This window comes from Scyliorhinus torazame, chromosome 5 (assembly GCF_047496885.1).
Source record: "Scyliorhinus torazame isolate Kashiwa2021f chromosome 5, sScyTor2.1, whole genome shotgun sequence".
NCBI lineage: Eukaryota > Metazoa > Chordata > Chondrichthyes > Carcharhiniformes > Scyliorhinidae > Scyliorhinus > Scyliorhinus torazame.
Genome location: NC_092711.1, coordinates 158817699 through 158842082, shown reverse-complemented (window position 1 = coordinate 158842082; position 24384 = coordinate 158817699). Strand labels below are relative to the sequence as shown.

At 48.3% G+C, this 24384-nt stretch overlaps 1 protein-coding gene and 1 long non-coding RNA gene across 2 annotated transcripts in view; one reads left to right on the top strand and one right to left on the bottom strand.

Annotated features, from left to right (window-relative positions):
• LOC140418002 (uncharacterized) overlaps positions 1 to 19692 on the bottom strand; it is a 206408-nt gene extending 186716 nt beyond the window's left edge. The window contains exons 1-2 of the mRNA XM_072501432.1: positions 19566 to 19692; positions 15218 to 17339 (exon numbers count right to left, since the gene is read on the bottom strand). Of these exons, the coding sequence (XP_072357533.1) occupies positions 15218 to 16992 (1775 nt within the window). The 5' untranslated portion in view covers positions 16993 to 17339; positions 19566 to 19692. The remainder of the gene's footprint in view (positions 1 to 15217; positions 17340 to 19565) is intronic.
• Positions 19693 to 19767: 75 nt separating this feature from the next.
• LOC140422204 (uncharacterized) lies at positions 19768 to 21391 on the top strand. Its single transcript, XR_011947305.1, has 2 exons — positions 19768 to 19903; positions 21036 to 21391. It is a non-coding gene; the product is annotated as an uncharacterized lncRNA (long non-coding RNA).
• The last annotated feature ends 2993 nt before the right edge of the window (positions 21392 to 24384 follow it).

Genomic DNA, 24384 nt, shown 5'->3' with positions numbered 1-24384 from the left:
TGGGCAGGGACCGCCATGCGAGCTGGGCAGGCTAGTTAATGGGAGTGAAGTTGGGGGTTGCCAGGAGGAAGGCATGGGGGAGGGGTGGAGAGATATTGGGTTGGTTCTTTGTTTGCTTGTGAGAGTGGGGAAGGGGGGTGGTTGGTGTGGCAAAGGGAGAGATGACGGTGAACATCTGAGGGCGGGCCTGAAGGGGCGCATGCTGGGGGCTGGCTTAAATGGGGATCTGGCTGTTCGGCAGGGGAGGGGAGCGGGGGCCCCCTCCCTGGCCAGCTGGTCATGTGGAACGTGCGAGGGTTGAATGGGCCGGTTAAACGATCGCGTGTTTTTGCTCATTAGAGGAGCCTGAAGGCAGACGTTGTGCTCTTGCAGCAGATGCAGCTGAAGTTTGGGGATCAGACGAATGGGTGGGGCAGGGATTCCACTCGGGGTTAGACATGAAGACGAGGGGTGGCAGTGTTGGTTTATAAGAGAGTGGCTTTTGAGGTGGGGGAGCATTGTGGCCGATCCGAGGGATGGGGGGTAGCTCTGTGATGGTCAGTGGGAAGCTGGAGGAGATGCCAATGGTGCTGGTGAATGTTTAAGCCCCGAATTGGGACAACGTGGATGTTAGAGAGGATCCCAGACCTGGACACGCATCGGCTGATTATGGGGGTGATTTCAATACAGTCCTAGATCCAAGTGTGGATCGGATGCGTCCTAAGTCGTTGAGGGTGTTGGTGGTGGCGATAGAGTTCAGGGGTTCATGGGCGCATTGTTTGCAGGAGGGGGGGGGATACCCATGGAGGTTTGGGAGGCCGAGGGCGAAGGACGTCTTGTACTTCACCCACATACCCATATGCACGGGGCGTATTCGCGGATCAACAGTTTTGTTATGGACAAGGTGCTGCTGCCGGAGATATTGGGTTGGTTCTTGGTTTGGTTGTGAGAGTGGGGAAGGGGGGGTCGGAGGTGGCCGACTCGGAGTACTCGGGCATTGTGTTTTTCGACCACGCGCCCCATTGGGTGGATTTGAGGGTGGGGGGCCTAACAGCTGCAGTTGGGGGGTTGGATGTGGGGCTACTGGCGGATGGGTGAGTGGGTAATGGCTGCTATGTCGAGTTGAACGATATGGAGGAGGTCCCAGCCACCACGCTGTGGGATGCACTTAAGGCTATAGTTAGGGAGGAATCCGGGAGGATAGGGAGAGGGTTCCCACCTCTCCCTCCCTTTCAGTCATTGAGTTCCAGATTCCAACAAACCTCTGGGGAAAAGCTTTTCCTCACATCTCCTCTGAACCTCCTGCTCATTACCTTAAATCTGTGTCCCTAGTTATTGATCCCTCCACTAAGGGAAAGAGCAGCTTCGTAGCCACACTATCTATGTCTCTCAGAATTTTATACACCTCAATCAGGTCCCCTGTCAGCCTTCTCTGCTCCAGGGAAAACAATCCCAGTCTCTCTTCATAGCTGAAACACTCCAGCCCAGGCAACGTCCGAGTGAATCTCCTCTGCAACCTCACCAGTGTAAACACTTCCTTCCTATAGTGTGGCGAGCAGAACTGCACAGTACTCCAGCTGGGGTTTAACCAGCATTTTATACAGCTCCAGCATAACCTCCCTGCTCTGATATTCAATGCCTCGGTTAATAAAGGCAATATTCCTATTGGCCTTAACCAGCTTATCCACCTGTCCTGCTGCCTTCAGAGATCTGTGGATATGCACACCAAATCACTTTGCTCTTCTGTACTTCACAGGGTCCGACCATTCATTGTATATTCCCTTGCCTCGTTAGTCCAACCAAAATGCACAACGTCACACTTTTCTTGCTTAAATTCCATTTGCCACTCTTCTGTACATCTTTTTAAAAATAAATTTAGAGTACCCAATTATTCTTTTTACAATTAAGGGGCAATTAAGCGTGGCCAATCCAGCTACCCTGCACATCTTTTGGGTTGTGAGGGTGAGACCCACGCAGACACGGGGAGAAAGTTAAAACTCTACACGGACAGTGACCCGGGCCGGGATTGAACCTGGGTCCTCAGCGTCGGGAGGTGCCAGTGCTAACCATTGCACCATCCTGCTGCCCCCTCTTCTGCCCATCTAGCCAGCCTATCCATATTGTCCTGTAATCTAAGGCCTTGTTCCTCACCATTTACCACACCACCAATTTTTGTGTCATCTGTGAACTTCCTAATCTACCTCCTACATTCACATCCAGATCATTAATGTGTACAACAAAGAAGTGCCCCAGCACTGATCCCTGCAGAATACCACTGGACACAGGCTTCCAGGCACAAAAACAACCTTCAAACATCACCCTCTGCCTCCTGTCACTAAGCCAGTTTTGGATCCAGTTTGCCAAATTGCCCTGGATCCCATGGACTCTTACCTTCTGCATCAGCCTTCCACGTGAGTTTGTCTAAAGCCTTACTAAAGTCCATGTAGACTACATGAACCACACTACCTACATCTACACACCTAGTCACTTTCTCAAAAAATTCAATCACATTTGTGAGACATGCTCTCCCTTGTTTAATCCTTGCCCCTCCAAGTGGAGATTAATTCTGTCCCTCAGAATGTTTTTCAGTAGTTTCCCTGGCAGTGAAGTTAGACTCACTGGCTTGTAATTTCCTGGTTTGTCCCTACTTGCCTTCTTGAATAATGGCACCACATTAGCTGTCTTCCAGTCCTCAGGCACCTCTCCTGTGGCCAGAGAAGATTTGAAAATGTTTGTCAGAGCCTCTGCAATCTCCTTCTTTGCCTTCCACAGTAGCCTGGGATACATCTCATGTGGCTCTGGGTATTTATCCACTTTCAGACCTGGTGAAACTGTTCATACCTTCTCCCTCTCAATGTCAAGTTGTTCAAGCAAATCACCATGTGCCTCCGTGATTTCTATACCTACATCATCCTTCTCCGTAGTGAAAACAGATATGAAGTATACATTTAAAACCTCACCTGTATCTTCCACTTCCATGCACACATTGACTCATTGGTCCGTACTCTTACCCTGGTCAACCTCCTGCCCCAAATATACTTAGAAAACATTGTTGGATTTTCCTTTATTTTACCCGACAGTGCTTTTCCAAGCTCCCTCTTTGCTCTCCTAATTCCTTTCTTAAGTAATCCTTTGCACTTTCCATGTTCCTCTAAGACTTCCACTTTGAACCCTCGGTATCTGTGATAAGACTCACCTTTAATTCTTTATCCAACCCTAGATATCCCTTACATCCAGGGTTCCCTGGACTTATTGCTCCCACCCTTCCCTATCATGGGAACATAGAATTTACATTGCAGGAGGCCATTTGGCACATCGAGTCTGCAACATCCCTTGGAAAGAGCACTCCACTGAGGCCCACACCTCCCCCCTATCCACATCAACCCCACCTAACCTTTTTGGACACTAAGAGCAATTTAGCATGGCCAATCCACCTAACCTGCACATCTTTGGACTGTGGGAGGAAACACGAGCACCTGGAGGACACCTACGCAGACACAGGGAGAACGTGCAAACTCCACACAGACAGTGACCCAAGCCGGGAATATAACCTGGGACCCTGGAGCTGTGAAACAACAGTGCCAACCACTGTGCTACCGTGTCGCCATGTGCATTGTCTATTTCCTTTTTGGCTGAATCCCACTGCTCTGATGTTGATTTTTCTACAAGTGGCTGCTCTCCGGTAATTTTGTACAGCTAATAATGTCTTATTTTTTTTAAATTTGCCCTCCCCATTCTGTAACGTATGAGACCCCAACCTCAAATTCAGAAGTTTCAATTTTATTGTAAGAAGTCTTACAACACAAGGATTGTTTTGAATCAGCTTGCAAAATCCTATCAACTGTCCTGGCTTGAGACAATTCACACCTCTTTAACCTGTGATTATCCCTCTCTCCAGTTGCTCTGTTTGGACCTGTGAAGACTTAATTACCTGCAAAGACTCGCATTCAAAGTACCGTCTTGCATCGTTGACTTTGTCGATATATATGTTTCTGGATAAAAGCAACTAACTGCGGATGCTGGAATCTGAAACAAAAGAGAAAATGCTGGATAATCTCAGCATGTCTGGCAGCATTTGTGGGGAGAGAAAAGAACTAACGTATTGAGTCCAATGACTCTTCGTCAAAGCTTTTCTCTCCCAACAGATGGTGCCAGACCTGCTGAGATTTTTCAGCATTTTCTCTTTCGTTATATGTTTCTGGAACCTACCTCTGCATTCACCCGAGGAAGGAGCAGTGCTCCGAAAGCTAGTGATTTGAAACAAACCTGTTGGATTTTAACCTGGTGTTGTAAGGCTTCTTACTGTGCTCACCCCAGTCCAACGCCGGCATCTCCACATCAAATTTATTGGCTTGATCCTCCTGGGCTTTCCATGAACAAATTCAATTTATCCATTTCAAGTTGACTATGTTGTTAGTCAGTTTGCCAATACTTTGGGGTGTGTGAGCTGCATTGTTATCCTCCTGTTTTTATAGAATCTAACCCTCTTTCCCCACTCACTGTGTGAACATGGTGACTGGTGGTTGAATTGCTGACATTTGATCTGGAGGCTGTGCTCCCTCAGATATCCTGTTCTGAATGAATTCTCAATGTCTGGTTGTATTTCTGCGGCAATATCTCTTGTTCTCTGGGCCCATTTCCCGCCAGTTTTTCTGCTGCTTTCAGTGTTTGAAAAATGGTGAAAAGAAAAGTAATAAAAATATTGACATTTGCGGGTGTCTGGCGGGAGGTGCGCGGCTTCCCTTCCGACAGGGAGTCAGGGAGCCGCTTCAAGTCTTTCCGTGCAGCCTGGTCAAGCTGCCGAGAGCCTCGGGACTCCCTGCTCGGTGTCGCCGGTCGGTGCTGCGGGTCTGACGGGGGAGCAACCCAGTCAGTGACCGGCCCGGCCCGGCCCGGCCCGGGAATGCGCATGTGCGGAGGGCCCACCCCCTGACCTTCCTGCTGACGTATGAACCAATGAAAAGATTTGGAGGACCGGAAGGGCTTTGGTCCTCCAGCCAATCAGATCGCGGACTTTGGGCAAATGAAGATTGCGCTTCACACAGACTGAAACCTACTCCTGACTCCAACTGGGAGTAAAACACTTTCTTTTCTCCCCTTCCCATTTCTTTTCTCATTCTCACCTTCAATTGGTCACTTGCAGCAACTGAAGGGAAAGGAAGTGAATCCAGGGAGGGTGCAGACTCTGGAAAGATTGGCCATGATCTCTCTCTCTCTCTCTCTTAAAGACATTGACATCCTTTGCTCCCTCAGCTTGACACGGGGAGAAAGTGCAGACGCCGCACAGACAGTGGGACCAGGCTTTTGGGCCGAACCCCTGGGTGGTTCCAATGTGCTTGGCCCGGCGGGCGCCTGAAAGGTCTCCTGTCCCCGACCCACACTTGGGCTGATGTGTTTATGTCACAAAGGCCCCTGGATTAAGGGGGTAGCTCTGCCTCCCTCATCCAGGTAGATTGTACGAGGGTCAGGCCTGAGGGAATGAGTTGCAGATCTATTGGCCTCCTGTAGGGTTAGAACCTGGGAAAACGATGCTGAGGTAGAGGGGCCAATTATCTCATCGAATGGTTGAGCAGGCTTGATGGGCCAAATGCAGCTCCTATTTGTTCTGTCTTCAAGCGCATGATAGCATAGTAATTAGCACTGTTGCTTCACAGCTCCAGAGTCCCAGGTTTGATTCCCACTTGCGTCACTGGCTGTGCGGAGTCTGCACATTCTCCCTGTGTCTGCGTGGGTTTCCTCCAGGTGCTCCGGTTTCCTCCCACAAGTCCTGAAAGACATGCTGTTAGGTGAAATGAAAAATGAAATGAAAATTGCTTGTCACAAGTAGGCTTCAAATTAAGTTACTGTGAAAAGCACCTAGTCGCCACATTCCAGCACCTGTTCAGAGAGGCTGGTATGGGAATTGAACCCGCGCTGCTGGCCTTATTCGGCTTGACAAGCCAGCTCTTTAGCCCACTGTGCTAAACCAGCCCCTCAGTAATTTGGACATTCTGAATTCTCTCTCTGTCTATCCGAACAGGCGCCGGAATGTGGCGACTCAGGGCTTTTCACAGTTATTTCATTGCAATGTTAATGTAAGCCTACTTGTGGCAATAAAGATTATTATTATAAAGCAATGAGCATGGATCTGTCAAACAGCCTGAATCAGCACCTTCAGGAGAATTGGGAGGGTGAATATTAGATACAGTGAATGGAGGGAGAGTGTGTGGGATGGAGATTTAAGGCTTTTGGGGAATGAGAGAGGAAAGAATGTTCCATGGAAACTAGAACTGTCTGTTCTGAGTTTCTATCCTGCACTGACAAGTGATGTATTTTGTAAATTGTTTTTCCAGGATATTAGAAAAGGAGGGATTACAGACAGAAATCCCAAACATCACATCTTGATCTGACAGTCACTTGATTCTTTGGGTCACACACACCCGAGTGAGAGTGTTCCAGAGCACTGATTGTGGAAAAAGCTTCAACCAGTTACAGAGCTTCACAGCGGGGAGGGACTGTACACATGTTCTCTGTACGAGTAAGGCTTCAATTGTCTAACCTGGAGAAACCCAAGGAGACCCGAAACATGGAGAAACAGTGGAAATGCCGGGGCTGTGGGAAGGGATTCAAAGCCCCATCTGCACTGGAAGCTCATCGGCGCATTCACACTGGGAGAGGCCATTCAGCTGCTCTTTGTGGGGGAAGTTTCAGTCAATCATTCACCCTGCAGACACACCAGAGGGTTCACACTGGGGAGAGGCCATTGAACTGCTCTCAGTGTGGGAAGAGATTCAATCAATCAGCCAGCTTGACGTTCCACCGGCGAGTTCACACGGAGGAGAAGCCGTTCACCTGCTCTGAGTGTGGGAAGGGATTCAGACATTTATCCACCCTGCGGAGACATCAGCCAGTTCACCCCGGGGAGTGAGCATTCACCTGCACTCAATGTGGGAAGGGATTCTGTGTTTCCTTGTACCTGCTGAGACACCAACAAGGTCACAAGTGATTACAGGGGTTGGATTCTGCTGTTATTGTTGCTACTCTCAATTACACCCAGAACAGCAGTGTGTTCATTCTGTCAGTTGGTCAATGGGGAGGGTCGGAGGTTTCGTTCTGCTGGACTGGCCGGTCTCACGACTTTGCCTCCAGTGGGCTGATGCTCTTGAGCCTTGTGGCAAATACTTGGCTTCAAATTTCACAAGGATCACAGAGTGAAAGGGTGTTTGGAAGGTAGATGACAGATAGTTCCTGTTTCTGTTTGGAACCCCAAAGAATGCAGGTTTAGATGAAGATAGGCTTTGGTGGTTACATGGTTCTGTCTCAGAAGGAAACTGTCAAGCGATGAGGGGCAAGTTGTCTGCAGTTGATTAGGAACTTACAATAAAATGTGTAATGATACAATCGCATTTAAGGAATTATCACATATTTACATAAAATATAGATTCCTTTAAGAAACAAAAATCCAAGAGGAAAAGTGATGCAACCGTGGCTAACAAGAAAAATTAAAGGTTCCATTAGGTCAAAGGAAGAGGCTCATTAATCGATTACAAATTTATTGCTTCACTGATTTATTGGTACCTTGAAGAATCAATGCAGTATAATTCTTTAAATTCAGTATACATACAGACAGAAAATGGAATATCCACAAGGCAAAGTCATTGTTTCAGATAAAAATATGAGAATTGGTCTTCCGGGTGCGGCGATGACCAGCTAAGTCGCATGTTTCGGCAGCTCCCGGTGGAACGGACTTTTGGGCTCTTAATAGGAGCCCCACCGGCAATTTTACCGGCTAAAAACACTGTGCGGTAAACCAGAAGGGAATCCCCCCTGGACACGGATGGAAAAAGGAGAGGAAAGTGGCCGGATTGTGGTGGATCCTCTAGAGCAGCGGCCAGGAAGGCAGGCACAAAGCAAGATGGCGTCGGAAGGAGGCAGTTTAATATGGGGCCCTGACCAACAAGAGTTCCTGCGGCGGTGCGTGGAAGAACTTAAAAAGGAGATGAAGAAGGAGCTGTTGGCCCCGATATTACAGGCGATTGAAGGGCTAAAGGAGGAGCAAAAGACCCAGGAGCAGGAGCTTCGGGTCGTGAAGGCAAAGGCTGCTGAGAATGAGGACGAAATACAGGGCCTGGTGGTGAAGACAGAGATGCACGAGGCACAACACAAAAGGTGTGTGGAAAGGCTGGAGGTGCTGGAGAATAATGCGAGGAGGAAGAATTTAAGGATTCTTGGTCTTCCCGAAGGTGCAGAAGGGGCGGACGTCGGGGCATACGTGAGCACGTTGCTGCACTCGTTAATTGGATCGGAGGCCCCGACGGGCCCGTTGGAGGTGGAGGGAGCCTATCGGGTTATGGCGTGAAGACCGAGGGCTGGAGAAATTCCTCGAGCCATAGTGGTGAGATTTTTCCGATATAAGGACAGAGAGATGGTCCTCAGATGGGGAAAGAAAACTCGGAGCAGTAGGTGGGAGAACGCGGTGATCCGCGTATATCAAGATTGGAGTGCGGAGGTGGAGAGAAGGTGGGCAAGCTTTAATCGGGCCAAGGCGGTGCTGCACAAAAGGAAGGTTAAATTTGGAATGCTGCAGCCGGCAAGACTGTGGGTCACACATCAAGGGAAACACCACAACTTTGAAACGGCAGAAGAGGCGTGGACATTTATTGTCGAGGTGAAACTGGAATAAGCGGGCTAGAAAAAGAACGTTTGGGGTGATTATGTGGGATGAAGGGGGGAAAAAGGGGGAAGAGATGATTTCCCAAGTTGTTAATCCTGCGACCCTGTAACTTTTCCCTCTTCCCCATGTCGTGGGGGGGGGGGGGGGGGGGAGGGAGGATGAGGAGTTGGGGAGGGAGGATGAGGAGCTGGGGGCGCCGGCCATTGGGGGCGGGGCCAAATGGGAAGTGCGGGCTTTGTTCCCGCGCTATGGTAATCATGGCGGGAACAGGGAAGCAGGAAGGAGGGGGCCCTCGCACAGTGGGTGCCGAGGTCACGGAGGGAAGCCGAGGTCGGCCAGAGTTTGCTGACTTCTGGGAGCAACATGGGGGGTGCAATTACGCTAGTGAGGGATCAAGCGGGGGGGGGGGGGGGTAACTGGGTTGCTGCTGCTGGGGAGAAGGGGGAGCTGGTATGGGGTGGGGTGGTCGGGGCGGGTGGGCGCCGTTGGGGGGAGATACGGCTACGTGGGAACCGGGTGAGGAGCTGGATTGAAAAAGGAGATGGCTAGTGGTCAAAGGGGGAGGGGGTAAAGAGCCCCCCAACCCGGCTGATCACGTGGAATGTGAGAGGGCTGAACGGGCCGATAAAGAGGGCACGGGTACTCGCACACCTAAAGAAACTTAAGGCAGATGTGGTTATGCTGCAGGAGACTCATCTGAAACTGATAGACCAGGTCAGACTACGCAAAGGATGGGTGGGACAGGTGTTTCATTCGGGGCTAGACGCAAAAAACAGGGAGGTGGCTATATTAGTGGGGAAGCGGGTAATGTTTGAGGCAAAGACCATAGTGGCGGATAGTGGGGGCAGATACGTGATGGTGAGTGGCAAATTGCAAGGGGAGGCGGTGGTCTTAGTGAACGTATATGCCCCGAACTGGGATGATGCCAACTTTATGAGGCGAATGTTAGGACGTATCCCGGACCTAGAGGTGGGGAAGTTAGTAATGGGTGGAGATTTTAATACGGTGCTGGACCCAGGGCTGGACAGATCGAGGTCCAGGACCGGAAGGAGGCCGGCTGCAGCTAGGGTGCTCAAGGACTTTATGGAGCAGATGGGAGGAGTAGACCCCTGGAGATTTAGTAGACCTAGGAGTAAGGAGTTTTCGTTTTTCTCCTATGTCCACAAAGTTTATTCACGGATAGACTTTTTTGTTTTGGGAAGGGCACTGATCCCGAAGGTGACGGGGACGGAGTACACGGCTATAGCTATCTTGGATCACGCTCCACATTGGGTGGACCTGGAGATAAGGGAGGAAAAAGAACAGCATCCACCCTGGAGAATGGACATGGGATTATTGGCAGACGAGGGTGTGTGTTTAAGGGTGAGGGGGTGTATTGAAAGGTACTTGGAACTCAATGATAATGGGGAGGTTCAGGTGGGAATGGTCTGGGAGGCGCTGAAGGCAGTGGTTCGTGGGGAGCTGATATCTATTAGGGCACATAAAGGAAAGCAGGAGGGTAGGGAAAGGGAGCGGTTGTTGAAAGAACTTCTGAGGGTGGACAGACAATATGCGGAGGCACCGGAGGAGGGACTGTACAGGGAAAGGCAAAGGCTACATGTAGAATTTGACTTGTTGACTACGGGTAATGCAGAGGCACAATGGAGGAAGGCACAGGGTGTACAGTACGAATATGGGGAGAAGGCGAGCAGGTTGCTGGCCCACCAACTGAGGAAAAGGGGAGCAGCGAGGGAGATAGGGGGGGTGAGAGATGAGGAGGGAGAGATGGAGCGGGGAGCGGAGAGAGTGAATGGAGTGTTCAAGGCATTTTATGAAAGATTATATGAAGCTCAGCCCCCGGATGGGAAGGAGAAAATGATGTGCTTTCTGGATCAGCTGGAATTTCCAAAGGTGGAGGACCAGGAGAGGGCAGGACTGGGAGCACAGATTGAGACGGAGGAAGTAGTGAAAGTGATTGGGAGCATGCAGGCGGGGAAGGCCCCGGGACCAGACGGATTCCCTGTGGAATTCTATAGGAAATATATGGACTTGCTGGCCCCGCTACTGATGAGAACCTTTAATGAGGCTAGGGAAAGGGGGCAGCTGCCCCCGACTATATCAGAGGCAACGATATCGCTCCTCCTAAAGAAGGAAAAAGACCCGCTGCAATGCGGGTCCTATAGGCCCATTTCCCTCCTTAATGTGGACGCTAAGATTCTGCCCAAGGTAATGGCAACGAGGATAGAGGATTGTGTCCCGGGGGTGGTTCATGAGGACCAAACTGGGTTTTTGAAGGGGAGACAGCTGAATACAAATATACGGAGGCTGCTAGGGGTAATGATGATGCCCCCACCAGAGGGGGAAGCGGAGATAGTGGTGGCGATGGATGCTGAGAAAGCATTTGATAGAGTGGAGTGGGATTATTTGTGGGAGGTGCTGAGGAGATTTGGCTTTGGAGATGGGTATATCAGATGGGTACAGTTGCTGTATAGGGCCCCGATGGCGAGCGTGGTCACGAATGGACGGGGGTCTGATTATTTTCGGCTCCATAGAGGGACGAGGCAGGGATGTCCTCTGTCCCCGTTATTGTTTGCACTGGCGATTGAGCCCTGGCCATAGCATTGAGGGGTTCCAGGAAGTGGAGGGGAGTACTCAGGGGAGGAGAAGAACACCGGGTATCTCTGTATGCGGATGATTTGTTGTTATATGTGGCGGACCCGGCGGAGGGGATGCCAGAGATAATGCGGATACTTGGGGAGTTTGGGGATTTTTCAGGGTATAAATTGAACATGGGGAAAAGTGAGTTGTTTGTGGTGCATCCAGGGGAGCAGAGCAGAGAAATAGAGGATTTACCGTTAAGGAAGGTAACAAGGGACTTCCGGTACTTGGGGATCCAGATAGCCAAGAATTGGGGTACATTACAGATGCTTAATTTAACGCAGTTGGTGGAACAGATGGAGGAGGACTTTAAGAGATGGGACATGGTGTCCCTGTCACTGGCAGGTAGGGTGCAGGCGGTTAAAATGGTGGTCCTCCTGAGATTCCTTTTTGTGTTTCAGTGCCTCCCGGTGGTGGTCACGAAGGCTTTTTTCAAAAGAATCGAGAAGAGTATTATGAGTTTTGTGTGGGCCGGGAAGACCCCGAGAGTGAGGAGGGGGTTTTTGCAGCGTAGTAGGGACAGGGGGGGGCTGGCACTACCGAGCCTAAGTGAGTACTACTGGGCCGCCAATATTTCAATGGTGTGTAAGTGGATGGGAGAAGGGGAGGGAGCGGCGTGGAAGAGATTGGAGAGGGCGTCCTGCAGGGGGACTAGCCTACAAGCAATGGTGACGGAACCGTTGCCGTTCTCACCGAAGAAATACACCACAAGCCCGGGGGTGGTGGCTACATTGAAAATTTGGGGGCAGTGGAGACGGCATAGGGGAAAGACAGGAGCTTCGGTGCGGTCCCCGATAAGAAATAACCATCGGTTTGTTCCGGGGAGAATGGATGGGGGATTTGGAGCATGGCAAAGAGCAGGGGTAGCACAATTGAGAGATCTGTTCGTGAATGGGACGTTTGCGAGTCTGGGAGCGCTGACGGAAAAATATGGGTTGCCCCAAGGGAATGCATTTCGGTATATGCAACTGAGGGCTTTTGCGAGGCAACAGGTGAGGGAATTCCCGCAGCTCCCGACGCAGGAGGTGCAGGATAGAGTGATCTCAGAGACATGGGTGGGGGATGGTAAGGTGTCGGACATATATAGGGAAATGAGGGACGAGGGGGAGATCATGGTAGATGAGCTGAAAGGGAAATGGGAAGAAGAGCTGGGGGAGGAGATTGAGGAGGGGCTGTGGGCTGATGCCCTACGTAGGGTAAACTCGTCGTCCTCGTGTGCCAGGCTAAGCCTGATACAATTTAAGGTTTTTCACAGGGCGCATATGACTGGAGCACGGCTCAGTAAATTTTTTGTGGCAGAGGATAGGTGTGGGAGATGCTCGAGAAGCCCAGCGAATCACACTCACATGTTCTGGTCATGCCCGGCACTACAGGGGTTCTGCGTGGGGGTGGCAAAGGTGCTTTCGAAGGTGGTGGGGTTCCAGGTCGAACCAAGCTGGTGGTAGGCTATATTCGGGGTTGCAGAAGAGCCGGAAGTGCAGGAGGCGAGAGAGGCCGATGTTTTGGCCTTTGCGTCCCTAGTAGCCCGGCGCAGGATATTGTTAATGTGGAAGGAAGCCAAGCCCCCGGGTGTGGAGACCTGGATAAACGACATGGCAGGGTTTATAAAGTTAGAACGGATTAAGTTCGTATTAAGGGGTTCGGCTCAAGGGTTCACCAGGCGGTGGCAACCGTTCGTCGACTACCTCACAGAAAGATAGAGGGAATGGAAAAGAAGAAGACAACAGCAGCAACCCAGGGGGGAGGGGGGGGGGCGGAGAGGAACCGGACGGACTCTCAGGGATGCTATTGTATATGTATAGACATTTGTTATAGGTAAAGTATATTGGACTGTTGGATTGTATCTTTGGAGAGTATTTATTTTTGACAAGGCAGTTGCCATTTAGTTTTGTTTTTGTTTCTGTTTATATATTATTTATTTATTTGTTTAAAACTGGTCACTGTTATTTATATTGCTTTATTGTTGTTTAAAAGAAACACTGCGTACTGTTATGTTTGGCCAAAAAATCTTGAATAAAATATATATATTTTTAAAAATGAGAATTGCTGTACAGCAACTTAATATGTGTACGAATCTAACACTGTTTCAAGAAAAGTTGCATAAAAGCCCTCGTAATGAATAAACCGTTGTTCTACAAATACATCTAGTAATGAAAATGTTTTGCAGCCTCAACAGAAACATTCACAAAATGTAGCAAAGCCTTCGCAACAAGCAAGGGTAATGCAGAACACCTTGGGGGCGATTCTCCAATATTGGGCCCAAGAGTTCGCGCCATCATGAATGCCGTCGCAAACCGGGCCCGGTTACGTACGATTCTGGCCCCCATAGGGGCCAGCACGGCGCTCGAGCAGTTCACGCTGCTCCAGCCTCCTTTTGCGGTGCCAAATGGGCGCCACGCCAACCCACGCATGCGCAGTTGGGCCAGCTCAATCCTGCGCATGCGCAGTTGGGCCGCGCCATCCTGTGCATGCGCGGGGGACTTCTTTAGCGCGCCGCCCCCGACTAAAGATGGAGTCGGTGTTCAGGGGCCGGCCGCGCCAGAAAGTAGGCCCGGGGAGGGATTTGAAGAGGAGGCAAACCCATCCACCCACTCCAGGTTCAGTCCTGGATGTGATTAACAGCAGGAATAACAGCAGAATCCAACCCGACATTACTTGTGAACCCTTTGGTGTCTCAGCATGTTGGACGACTGAGTGAATCCCTCCCCACAGTGAGAGCAGGTGAATGGCTTCTTTCCAGTGTGAACTCGCTGGTGTCTCCGTGAAGGAATCTATAATTTATGGGATCTTAACCTGTCGAACTACGCCAAGTTTGGGGGAAGCTTAGTTGATGAATCAAGTCCTGGCGCAATACGACAAGTTATAAGATTTGTACTATTTGTAGACTGTGTTAAGTTGTTCGATTCCTTGTATTATTCGACTGTGTATAGTTGAAGGAATTTATATCATCTCTGCTATTCGGTTATCAGTAGCACTTTGCGAATACTGGAACTCAGCAGAAATTTGCAGTATAAACTCCTCAGGTGCCAAAAAGAATTGTTTTATTTGTAGTCGCTTGATTACAATTTGAAAGTCATTTAAAAGGCAATTCGTAGACAATTCGAAGCTTTCAGAGAATTACAGACATTATCTTTCTTTGCTTAGGCAGACAGCTCGAAAGTAACTTTTAAAAGGTCAAAGTCTGGCAATGAAACATGAAGAGAGGGAGAAAGCTAATCTTCAGCAAAACTCAAAGTCAAAAGTGGACTAACATCACTGACACAGACTGTTAAACTGACAACCCCCAAAAGACATCTCTAAAATGGAGACTATAAAGGACAAAACTGACTAAACTAAACACTAAAACCAAACCTACAAAGACAATACTCACAAAGACAACAAAACCCAAAATGGCGGGGAGAAACGTTTTAGTTATACACTTTCATATCTGTCTTAAGTCGTCTAATTACACCCCAATATAATCCTAATTGGTTTGGGTTAGACTCAAACACATTTGGTTTGATGGCAAGCCGTCCATCTTCAATGTGCAACATCAGCTTTTCTGACCCAGCTGTTATCTGCATTGTGAACAATGTTGCTGTGTATTCAGTCCCTGTCCTTGACAATTAGCACAAGCAATGTCAAATTATCTTGCTGTTTTAATGTCACACTGTCTTTGAAAATATGCATTTGCCAGAACAACGGACTTCAGTAAAAATGAATTATGCTGTATAAATGGGTATTAAAAACTGGGGCTCAACATTTATGCTTAACCAGCTATCTTTTACCTATACTAGTTGTATTTGAAATACTTGGCTTCTACACTCCGCAATGTGGATGATGTTTGAAACCACTTTGTGCAGTGAGAGCAGCTGAACAGTTTCTCCTCAGTGTGAATGCGCTGGTGGGACATCAGTACCCTAGAGCTTGTAATCCCACTCCCATAGTCAGAGCATTTCAAGGATCTCTCATTGCTGTGAGTGACATTGTGGCTCAGCAAGTGATGACCGAGTGAATCTTTTCCCAGTCGGAGAGGTGAACGGGCTCTCCCCGGTGTGACCTCGCTCGTGTTTCATCAGGTTGGATGAGGATCTAAAGCTCTTTGTGCAGTGAGAGCAGCTGAACGGTCTCTCCTCAGTGTGAACGCGCTGGTGGGACATCAGTAGCTGTGAGCTTTTGAAACCCTTCCTGCAGTCAGAGCATTCAAAGGGCCTGCTCTTGGTGTGAGTGACATTGTGTTTCAGCAGGCTGGATAATTGAGTGAATCCCATATCACACACAGTGCAGATGAACGGCCTCTCCCCAGTGTGAACTCGCTGGTGTGTCTGCAGGCTGGATATCCGAGTGAATCCCTTCCCACAGTCAGAGCAGGTGAATGGTCTCTCTCCAGTGTGAACTCGTTCGTGTCTCCGCAGGCTGCCAATTTGCGTGAATTCCTTTTCACACTGAGAGCAGGTGAATGGCCTCTCCCCGGTGTGAACTCGTTTGTGTATCCGCAGGCTGCCAATGTCAGTGAATCCCTTTTCACACTGAGAGCAGGTGAATGGCCTCTCCCCGGTGTGAACTCGTTCGTGTCTCTGCAGGTTGCCAATTTGCGTGAATTCCTTTTCACACTGAGGGCAGGTGAAAGGCCTCTCTCCAGTGTGAACTCGTTCGTGTCTCCGCAGGCTGCCAATGTCAGTGAATCCCTTTTCACACTGAGAGCAGGTGAAAGGCTTCTCTCCAGTGTGAACTCGCTTGTGTCCCTGCAGGCTGGATAACCGAGTGAATCCCTTCCCACAGTCAGAGCAGATGAACGGCCTCTCTCCAGTGTGAACTTGTTCATGTCTCCGCAGGATGCCAATGTCAGTGAATCCCTTTTCACACTGAGAGCAGGTGAATGGCCTCTCCCCGGTGTGAACTCGTTCGTGTCTCCGCAGGCTGCCAATGTCAGTGAATCCCTTTTCACACTGAGAGCAGGTGAAAGGCCTCTCTCCAGTGTGAACTCGCTGGTGTCCCTGCAGGCTGGATAACTGAGTGAATCCCTTCCCACAGTCAGAGCAGGTGAACGGCCTCTCCCCAGTGTGAACTTGTTTATGTCTCCGCAGGTTGCCAATGTCAGTGAATCCCTTTTCACACTGAGAGCAGGTGAACGGCCTCTCCCCAGTATGAACTCGTTCATGTCTCCGCAGGTTGCCAATGTCAGTGAATCCCTTTTCACACTGAGAGCAGGTGAAAGGCCTTTCTCCAGTGTGAACTCGCTGGTGTCCCTGCAGGCTGGATAACTGAGTGAATCCCTTCCCACAGTCAGAGCAGGTGAACGGCCTCTCCCCAGTGTGAACTCGTTCGTGTCTCCGCAGGCTGCCAATGTCAGTGAATCCCTTTTCACACTGAGAGCAGGTGAACGGCCTCTCCCCAGTGTGAACTCGTTCATGTCTCCGCAGGTTGCCAATGTCAGTGAATCCCTTTTCACACTGAATGCAGGTGAAAGGCCTCTCTCCAGTGTGAACTCGCTGGTGTCCCTGCAGGCTGGATAACTGAGTGAATCCCTTCCCACAGTCAGAGCAGGTGAACGGCCTCTCCCCAGTGTGAACTCGTTTGTGTCTCCGCAGGCTGCTAATGTCAGTGAATCCCTTTTCACACTGAGAGCAGGTGAACGGCCTCTCTCCAGTGTGACTGCGTTGATGCCTTTCCAGCTCGCACGGGGCTCTGAATCCCTTCCCACAATCCTCACATTTCCATGGTTTCCCCATGGTCCGGATCATTTTGCGTCTCACCACGTTGGACGATCAGTTGAAGCCTCGTCCACACACAGAACACCTATACAGTCTCTCCCTGCTCTGAATGGTGAAGTATTTTTACAGGCTGTGTCACTGGTTAATGCTCTTTCCACAGTCAGTGCTCTGTAACAGTCTCACACGGGTGTGCGTGTGTGTTTCAGTGCTTTTCCAGACACACTGATGTTTAAAATCTCTTGAAACAGACAGAATAGACAAACATTTCTCCTTCTAGATTCAAAGGCCGATGATCCCAAGAATTGAGTGACTCAGTCAGTTCTTGATGTGATATTTAGTTTGAGATATCGGCCTCAAACTCCTCTTGTTCGAACTTCCTGCAAACAGATTTTACAATAGTAATCATTGTCAGTACAGGATAGAAATTCAGAACAGACAATTCTAGTTTCTATCGAACATTCTTTTCTCTCTCTTTCCCTGAAATGCTCTAAATCTCAATCTCACACACTCTCCCTCCATTCTCACTCTGCTGTATCTAATATTCACCCTCCCAATTCTCCTGAAGGTGCTGATTCAGGCTGATTGACAGATCCAAGCTCACTGATTCCTGTCCTGGACACAGAGACCTGAAAATCGTCATGCCGGCTGCCAGACAGATATATGTCGATATTACTGGATGAAAAATGTGTGTAATATACAGACTGTATTCACTTACTTTCCCTCCCAATTTTCCTGAAGGTGCTGATCAACAAATCGAAACTCACTAAAACCTGTACAAGAGTAGAGAATCTCCATACAAGTACATTTACTGATTAGAGATAGGGAAATTCGGAGGAAGAATTTTATTCAGTCATGGAGTGGTCATGACAGGGAACTCACTTTCCACAAGGATTGTGGAAGTCGAGATGATCAATAATTTAAAATAAAATAGGATAGTTACTTGAAGAAAATAAACTTGCAGGTGAACAGGGATATTGAGGGGGAATGGGACTGACTGGATTGCTGTACAGAGAGTCGGCATTGACTTGAGTTCCCAAATGGATTCTGTCAGTGCTGCAATGACTATAACTGGAAATATATAATGTAGGTACAGTACTATTTACAAAAGTAGAAATAATACCTGTATTGTATTACAGAACCATCAATAATAGCTACAATACATACCATATAACACTCGACATATCTCTGTCCAATATTAAATTTTTTAAAATTAATTTACGGGATGTGGACAATGCTGGTCAGGCCAGCATTTATTGCCCATCCCCAGTTGCCCTTCCGAAGTAGTGGTGAGCTGCCTTCTTGAACTGCTGCAGTCCTTGAGGTGTAGGTACATCCCCTGTGCTGTTTTTTTTTCCATTTGTTTTTTTATAAATTTAGGATACCCAATTAATTTTTTACAATTAAGGGGCAATTTAGTGTGGCGAATCTACCTACCCTGCACATCTTTGGGTTGTGGGGGCGAAACGCAAGCAAACACGGGGAGAGTGTGCCAACTCCACGCGGACAGTGACCCAGAGCCGAGATTGAGCCTGGGACCTCGGAGCCGTGAAGCAGCAGCGCTAACCACTGCTCCACCATGCTGCCCTACATCCCCAGTGCTGTTAGGGAGGGAATTCCAGGATGTTGCCCCAGGGGCAGTGAAGGAATGGCAATATATTTCCAAGTCAAGGTGGTGAGTAACTTGTAGGAGAACTTCCAGGTGGTGGGCTTCCCAGGTTTCTGCTGCTCTTGTCCTTCTAGATGGTAGTGGTTGTGTGTTTGGAAGGTGCTGTCTGAGGAATCTTTATGAGTGACTGCAGTGTATCCTGTAAATGGTATACACGACTGCTACTGTTTGTCGGTGGTGGAAGGTTTGAATGTTTGTGGAAGGCGATGCAATCGATCAGGCTGCTTTGTCTGGATAGAGTCCGGCTTCTTGCGTGTTGTTGGAGCTGCACTCATCCAGCAAAGTGGAGTGTATTCCATTACACTCCTGACTTGTGCTTGTAGATGTCTGGTAGACAGGCTTTGGGGCATCAGGAGGCATGTTACTCGCCGTAGGATTCCCAGCCCTTGATCTGCCTTGGTAGCTACAGTATTAATATGCCTAGTCCAGTCCAGTTTCTGATCAATGGTAACCCCCAGGATGTTGGTTGAACCAAGGCTGTAATGAGGTCAGCAGCTGAGAGACCCTGGCAGAACCCAAACTGAGCGAGCTGGAGCAGGTTATTGCAGAATAAGTGCCACTTAATAGGACCTTTGATGACTCCTTCCATTACTTTGCTGATGGTGGAGAGTGTTCCGACAGGGAAGTAATTAGCTGAGTTGGATTTAGCCTGTCTACTGACCCCTTAAATGTCAGTCATCTCCTGGGGAAACCAGCCCTTTAATTGTGAACATTGGGAAAGAGACCATCCTTTTAGCCAGACAAATAAATGTGTCAAGCTGAGGGAGCAAAGGATGTCAATGTCTTTATGAGAGAGAGAGAGACCTGGGCCAAGCTTTGCAGAGTCTGCACCCTCCCTGGATTCACTTCCTTTCCCTTCAGTTGCTGCAAGTGACCAATTGAAGGTCAGAATGAGAAAAGAAATGGAAAGGGTGAGAAAAGAAAGTGTTTTACTCACAGATGTTGGAGACAGGAGTCTGTGTGAAGCTTATTCAGGGTTGGGGGAACAACAGCTTTGCTCGGCAGAAACCTCCATGTGCAGCTTTCGCATCGAGACAATGGGGGAGCTTTGATTGGCGGAGGGGCAGAGTCTTTCCGGTCCTCCAAGTCTTCCCATTGGTCAACACCCGAGAGGTAAGGTCAGGGGAAGTGAGCTCTCCGACGCATGCGCATCATTCCCTCTCCCTGAGACATGCGCAGTCCCGGGTCAAGGAAGGGGCGATCACCGACGGCCGGAACTATCAGCCGGTTGCTGGAAACCGTCTCGAAGATGTGTTGGGGGAGTCGGAACAGAGGGTGGGGGCGGCGCTCGCGTGTCCGCGCGCCGGCGTGTGCGCACTAATGCAGTGACGTCACCGCGGAGCGAATGGATTCCTATTGGCTGATTTAGAGGATGAATTCCTTTGTGATGTCACAATGTGGAGGTGAAACAATGGGTTTCAGACTAAAACTTCCTCCTCTGGGCAACATCTGGGAGCAAATCAATGCCCCCCCCCCTTTCAGAAGTTCATACGATATAAGAACAGAATTAGGCCATTTGGCCCATCGAGTCTGCTCCGCCATTTGGTCATCGCTGATCTCATCCTGGCCTTATCTCCACCGTCCTGAGAGTTCTTCAGAACCCTTCAACCCGATTAAAAATCTGTCTAACTTCTCCCTAAATTTACTCACTGTCCCAGCTCCACCGCACTCTGGGGTAGTGAATTCCACAGATTCACAGCCCTTGGGAGAAGCAGCTTCTCCTCAACACTGTTTTGAATAGGACAGCACTGTGGCCCAGTGGTTAGCACTGTGGCCCAGTGGTTAGCACTGCTGCCTACGGCGCTGAGGATCTGGGTTCGATCCCGGCCCTGGGTCAATGTCTGTGTGGAATTTGCACTTACTCCCTGTGTCTGCGTAGGTTTCACCCCCACAACCCAAAGATGTGCAGAGTAGGTGGATTGGTCACACTAAATTGCCCCTTAATTGAAAAAAAAATAATTGGGTATGCTTAAAAATTTTTTTTTTTTATATTAAAGCTGTTTTGAATTTGCTACCGCTTACCGTAAGACTATTACCTCTCGTTCGTTCTGGAATGCCCCACAAGAGGCAGCAGCCGCTCCAAGTCTACTTTATCTTTCCATTTCTTTCCTCATTCTGAGGGGACATTGGTGACTTGCAGCAGCTGAAGAGAAAGGAAGTGAATCCAGTCTGTATGTTCCACACATTTTGAGTTCAGTAACATAGACATATTTCTGTCTGGCAGTCTGCATGGAGATTTTAAGGCCTCTCCAAGACGGGGAGCAGGGATCTGTCAGTCAGCCTGAATCAGCACCTTTAGAGAATTAGGAAGATGCATATTACAGCAGAGTGAGAATGGAGGGAGAGTGTGTTGGATGGAAACTAGAATTGCCTGTTCTCAATTTCCATTTGTAAATTCCTTTTACAGGATATTAGATGAAGATTTGCAGAAAAAAACCTGACGCCACTTCAGGATTTGGAGGAGTCACTTGGTTTATCGGGTCCTGAATATCATCAAGAGAACCATCACTGCAAAATACACTTCTGGGGTTAAGGATTGCCAGTCAGGCAAAGGAACAGAATGGAAGTAAACACAGGAACGAAGAATCACATTGGGCTGGTTCCAGGAGAATTGAGTTACAACTTCAGCGACGTAACCATGGAGTGTGATTTTTGATTGTCTTAAAAGTATTCTATTTGTAGTTTAAGGGATACGTTCCCTATAAAAATAGTGTTTAGGCATTGTTGCTTCTAGTTTGTTGCAGTAAAGTCATAAAACCTGAAGTTTTTGTCTTATGACTCATTAATTTGTTCACTGGGTTTAGAATTTATCTTTTAAAATTCCTGATCTTTTCAGAGATCTTACACAGTTGGTTTTGAGTCACGAGTTTCAACTTCCCATTTAAGCCTCAGGCAACTTGCTGTCTCTCTCTTTAGTAATGGGAGATGAGGAAATGGCTGAGGAACTGAACAGGTTTTTTGGGTCGGCCTTCACAGTGGAAGACACAAATAACATGCCAGTGACTGATGGAAATGAGGCTATGACAGGTGAGGACCTTGAGAGGATTGTTATCACCAAGGAGATAGTGATGGGCAAGCTAATGGGGCTAAAGGTAGACAAGTCTCCTGGACCTGATGGAATGCATCCCAGAGTGCTAAAAGAGATGGCTAGGGAAATTGCAAATGCACTAGTGATAATTTACCAAAATTCACTAGACTCTGGGGTGGTCCCGGCAGATTGGAAATTAGCAAACGTGACACCACTGTTTAAAAAAGGAGGTAGGCAGAAAGCGGGTAATTATAGGCCAGTGAGCTTAACTTCGGTAGTAGGGAAGATGCTGAAATCTATCATCAAGGAAGAAATAGCGAGGCATCTGGATGGAAATTGTCCCATTGGACAGACGCAGCATGGGTTCACAAAGGGCAGGTCGTGCCTAACTAATTTAGTGGAATTTTTTGAGGACATTAACAGTGCGGTAGATAACGGGGAGCCAATGGATGTGGTATATCTGGATTTCCAGAAAGCCTTTGACAAGGTGCCACACAAAAGGTTGTTGCATAAGATAAAGATGCATGGCATTAAGGGGAAAGTAGTAGCATGGATAGAGGATTGGTTAATTAATAGAAAGCAAAGAATGGGGATTAATGGGTGTTTCTCTGGTTGGCAATCAGTAGCTAGTGGTGTCTCTCAGGGATCAATGTTGGGCCCACAACTGTTCACAATTTACAGAGATGATTTGGAGTTGGGGACCAAGGGCAATATGTCCAAGTTTGCAGACGACACTAAGATAAGTGGTAAAGCAAAAAGTGCAGAGGATACTGGAAGTCTGCAGAGGGAATTGGATAAGCTAAGTGAATGGGCTAGGGTCTGGCAGATGGAATACAATGTTGACAAATGTGAGGTTATCCATTTTGTTAGGAATAACAGCAAAAGGGATTATTATTTAAATGATAAAATATTATAACATGCTGCTGTGCAGAGAGACCTGGGTGTGCTAGTGCATGAGTCGCAAAAAGTTGGTTTTCAGGTGCAACAGGTGATTAAGAAGGCAAATGGAATTTTGTCCTTCATTGCTAGAGGGATGGAGTTTAAGACTAGGGAGGTTCTGCTGCAATTGTATAAGGTGTTAGTGAGGCCACACCTGGAGTATTGTGTTCAGTTTTGGTCTCCTTACTTGAGAAAGGACGTACTGGCACTGGAGGGTGTGCAGAGGAGATTCACTAGGTTAAGCCCAGAGCTGAAGGGGTTGGATTACGAGGAGTGGTTGAGTAGACTGGGACTTTACTCGTTGGAATTTAGAAGGATGAGGGGGGATCTTATAGAAACATATAAGATTATGAAGGGAATAGATAGGATAGATGCGGGCAGGTTGTTTCCACTGGCGGGTGAAAGCGGAACTAGGGGGCATAGCCTCAAAATAAGGGGAAGTAGATTTAGGACTGAGTTTAGGAGGAACTTCTTCACCCAAAGGGTTGTGAATCTATGGAATTCCTTGCCCAGTGAAGCAGTAGAGGCTCCTTCATGAAATGTTTTTAAGATAAAGATAGATAGTTTTTTGAAGAATAAAGGGATTAAGGGTTATGGTGTTTGGGCCGGAAAGTGGAGCTGAGTCCACAAAAGATCAGCCATGATCTCATTGAATGGTGGAGCAGGCTCGAGGGGCCAGATGGCGTACTCCTGCTCCTAGTTCTTATTATGTTCTTGCTCATGTCAATAACAGCCCAGTAACAGAGCTGAAGGCTGGAGATGCTGTGACCCCTTGTCAGAGCTGGAATCAGTTGAAAGAAGAACCATAGTTTCTGGTTGAGCTTTGTGTTAGCTGTCCAAGCAGGCTGACCATATATAAATAGCTAACCAGGTATTATGTTGTGATGAGGGTTTAGAAACAGACCCTGGATAGACGAGTTCACTGAAGCTGTGGGCTTGTCATCTGTACAATGAAACAGGGCATCAAACAGCCACAGACACCTGTAATATTGGACACTGGGTTTAATCCTGTTCTGTATTAAACAGACCTATTTGAATCTGGGTGATTGTGATATAGTTAATCTGACCCTTTGTTCATTAAATTCCAAAAGTGAATAACATTGATTCAAGTACAGTGACTACCTTGTCAATCTGTCAATAAAGTGGTGTCGGTTCATGCAGATCCGTGTCTGAACTCAATTCCATTACATATTTTTGTTACTGACTAGACTGTCTCTCTCTTCTCTCCTCTCTCTCTCCTGCCTCTCCCAGACTCTGGTTCTCCTCTCTCTCTCTGGTGCCTCTCACCCCCTCTGCTTCCTCTCTCTCCCTCTGTCTCTCTCAGCTGCCTCTCACTCTCTCTCTTCAGTGCTTAGGAAGGCAGGTGGGATAGTTTCCTTTGGTAGCCGAGGGTTGAGATTATGAGAACAGGGAGATTGTGCTGGAACTGCATCAAACACCAGTTAGACCACAGCCATATTACATGAAGGATGTGATCATCCGAGAGAGACTGCAGAGGAGATTTATTTATTTAAATTTAGTGTGCCCAATTAATTCTTTCCAATTAAGGGGTAATTTATTGTGGCCAATCGACCTACCCTGCACAACTTTGTGTTGTGGGGGCAAAACCCACGCAAACACAGGGTGAATGTGCAAACTCCACACGGACAGTGACCCGGGGCCGGGATTCGAACCTGGGACCTCATGCTGCCCGTTGCAGAGAAGATTTATGATTATGTTACCAGGGATGGACAATTTTAACTATGAGGAAAGTTTGGATCTCCCCAGTGTGAATTCGCCGGTATACAGT